The following is a 3,034-nucleotide window of genomic DNA, read 5'->3' as shown; positions in this document are numbered from 1 at the left end:
ACATTGTCTTCAAGTTGGGTTTGGGTGATCATATTGTGGTCACGCTTTCGGAGGTCTTCGATGACGACACTTATGAGAGCCTTTTTGAGGAATTTACTCCTGCCCAAATGCTCATGGAGCGTATGAAGTTCATCACTTGTCCGGCTAATTTGGGTGTACCAGTACCTCTGTTGGGTCCCAAAGCAGCTCAGACTCTAGGAGCCTATTTCGGCATGAGTAACGTATCTTGTCAGTATTGCTCAACTCCTTTACCGGGCGGAGATGCATTGCGCTTCGTTTCTGTGTATGTTGACATTTACAGTAAGTGGATTTTGCGGAGAACCATTCCCTCGCTTGCCTTCACGGTTGGTAGGATAAGCGACTTCTACTTGGTGGATTACGAGAAGGCTCTCATATACTCGAGCTTTCGACTAGTCTGTACACAGGAAGCAATCGCTCTTCTGAAAAAGTGATGATGGTTGAGCCGATGGCGCCGTCGTATCGTATCATGTGTAGTATGATAATAACTTTCTTTATCGTGGCATGTGCAATAGTTGTAGCATTGCGCCTCTTTGCTCGATTACTCGCTTACCATTCATCTGTGAGATTAACCATCTACACGGTGGATGTCACCAAATTGATCTCTTTCTGCTACTACAACCCGTTGGGCAGTGCCCGACTTCCGTTTTCACTAAGTCGCCACGTTTTCAATACCACTTACGCTCACGTTTTTCGTCACTTGCCAGTTGTCTCGAGTCCAGTCGAAATCGATACTCCACTCAGGTTTACTGGGTTCACTAGGTCGATTTTCATGTTCCGTGACCAACAGCGAGAAGGTAAAAGTCGGCAACACGGCATCAGTAGATGAGCTCAGGTAAATGCGTCAGGTCTAAGGTGGTGGTGGTGGTAACGGGATGGTGCAAGGATAGCTCGCTGAGTATAGTACTCGATATTGGATTTGAGTCGCCTGATGACGGTTTCATGTGCTCGACAGAAGAGAATTTACTTTAGCCATTGCGATACTCAGACTTTGATATTCTGTCGATTCCTTACTGAGAGCGCAAACGAGTCTGATTCCATATCCAAAATCATGCATCTGACACATGATTTTGGTCGGTTCTACATCTGCATCAACCGACATGCAACATCACGATATTTGGTCCTCATTTTACGCAAATGTGATCCAGCTCAGCATCTGCTTGGACAACGAGTCAGAGCTCGGAGATGGTCGCTACAGGAACGAGCGACAATCAGCCAGATCGTGAGTTCGATCCTGGGCGAGACTTCAATTCGCGCGTTATTTGTTTTAGTAGCGATATGTAGAATATTGCATGTTTCTCGAAAAGAATTTGATGATACTACTGCTATACTATGGAAGCGTTATACTTAAAGGATGAGAGACTGCCATCAGAGCCAGAGAAATCGTCGAAAATGTATCGATGTTGTGAGACATCAATACTATCAGATTGCTAATCTCAAGTACAATGGATGTGTTTGGATAGTATAAAGGGCGAGGTTTTTCTGACTCAAGCTTATGCAACAGCATCACCTCCGCCACGGCGGTTCATGAGTCTGACTACGGGTCTGATGACGCAGTGATTTGCCTCAGTGCGTGATCTGAATCAAGGAAATTACTCAGCCGTCAGAGTAAATATTCAAGAATCACGTAAAGTACTCAAATAACAAAATTATAGCTTGAGAATTCGAGTAGTTATTCAGCATCAGTGATTCGGAACATCACAGATCACGTATTACGTGATCACACGTCATACTATCACTAATTCAGGAAACCGATGCAGTTGGTTTGTCCTATGAACGCACTCCTCTTTTTCTTCGTTCATTCCATCATCGGCACGGTAGTGGCTCAGGGAGCGTCGAGGAGGACCTGCAGTCAGACAAGTTTCTGCCGGCGCTATCGGGACTGGATAAGCCTATCCGAAGAATTGAGGACTACTTACTATGTATGGCAATATTTTGCAGCCTTTTCTCATCAGTCTCACTTAAGATCCCTCCGGGTCCTCTAAGCCGCAGCTCAAAGGGCACGTTCAATGCTACCGTTAAAATCAGCGCGCTCGGTGACCAAGGACCCGATGCATTCCAACTGCAGGTTGACTGACATACCTGCAGTCACAGTCCTCAGTAATCCTCTGGCAGTTACGCTTCTATGTGGACGGGACTGTCCGGTTCACAATGGATGAAAACCACGCTTACATTGGCTGCGTTAGAAACAGGCACGGATGCGCCGAAAGACGTCGACTCGACTGATTCACTCCGGCCAGCGATCTGCTCAGTTTCCCAAGTAGGTATGTTATTCCTTCCGGGGATGTTATTCAAGACGACAGCATGGCGCTCGCCGGAGACATCAAATACACTTACAACCCGAAGGTGGGCATTCGGGCACTCCATATAGCCACCTGAGTTTGAGTGACTTGGCGCGCAGGAGAAGTCGTCCACCTTCAAAGTCGGAAAGTCGCTCACTGTGGTATTGATGCACGAGGACGTGGTGAGTTGATCAGCTTCCCTCACAGTCAAACCTGCTCATTCGAGGTATTGACAATTGCTGTCGACGGTCACGTTGTACAGACAGTCAATAGCAAAAAGCACTTGGTGATAGAGGGCACCCGGACCGCATACAACGACAAATGGTAAGCCTGCCCCTGTGGAGAGTTTCTTGGATGTCTGTTCTGTTGAGTCCCTACAACTTACCGGCTAGTGAGGACGTGAAGTACATCGATCCAGCTTGCTCTCCCGGAACGCATGACGGCAGCTGGGCGGAGGAATACGGGGGGAGGACCGATTACAAACCATATGGTGGGCAGCTTCCCCGAAATTACTCCTAAGTCTTCCCGACTATCACTCAGCAAGTTCCACTATTATCAGGTCCGTCGTTGGTGGGTATCGACATTTCGTTCTCGGATGTTGAGGCTGTCTACGGCCTACAGGAGCGCGGCACTACTCACTCTAAGCTAGAGTCAGGCGGAACAAGCGATCTGGGTCTGTACAGGTAGGGCAGGTCAGAGTGAGGCTGTCCACTCCCACTTCAAGAAAGGTTCTT

General features: G+C 47.8%; 1 protein-coding gene across 1 annotated transcript in view; it reads left to right on the top strand.

The window, feature by feature from the left end:
* Pmar_PMAR019619 (proteasome subunit beta type 3, putative) overlaps window positions 1-28 on the top strand; it is a gene marked incomplete at both ends in the record, with an annotated part of 636 nt that extends 608 nt beyond the window's left edge. The window contains one exon of the mRNA XM_002772723.1: window positions 1-28. This exon is cut by the window's left edge and continues 4 nt beyond it. Within this exon, the coding sequence (XP_002772769.1) occupies window positions 1-28 (28 nt within the window).
* Between the last annotated feature and the right edge of the window lie 3,006 nt (window positions 29-3,034).

The sequence above is a fragment of the Perkinsus marinus genome (genome assembly GCF_000006405.1).
Source record: "Perkinsus marinus ATCC 50983 genomic scaffold scf_1104296960410, whole genome shotgun sequence".
Taxonomy (NCBI): Eukaryota; Perkinsozoa; order Perkinsida; family Perkinsidae; genus Perkinsus; species Perkinsus marinus.
The sequence above is the reverse complement of the archived record's forward strand: the minus strand, read 5'-3'. Positions and strand labels throughout refer to the sequence as shown.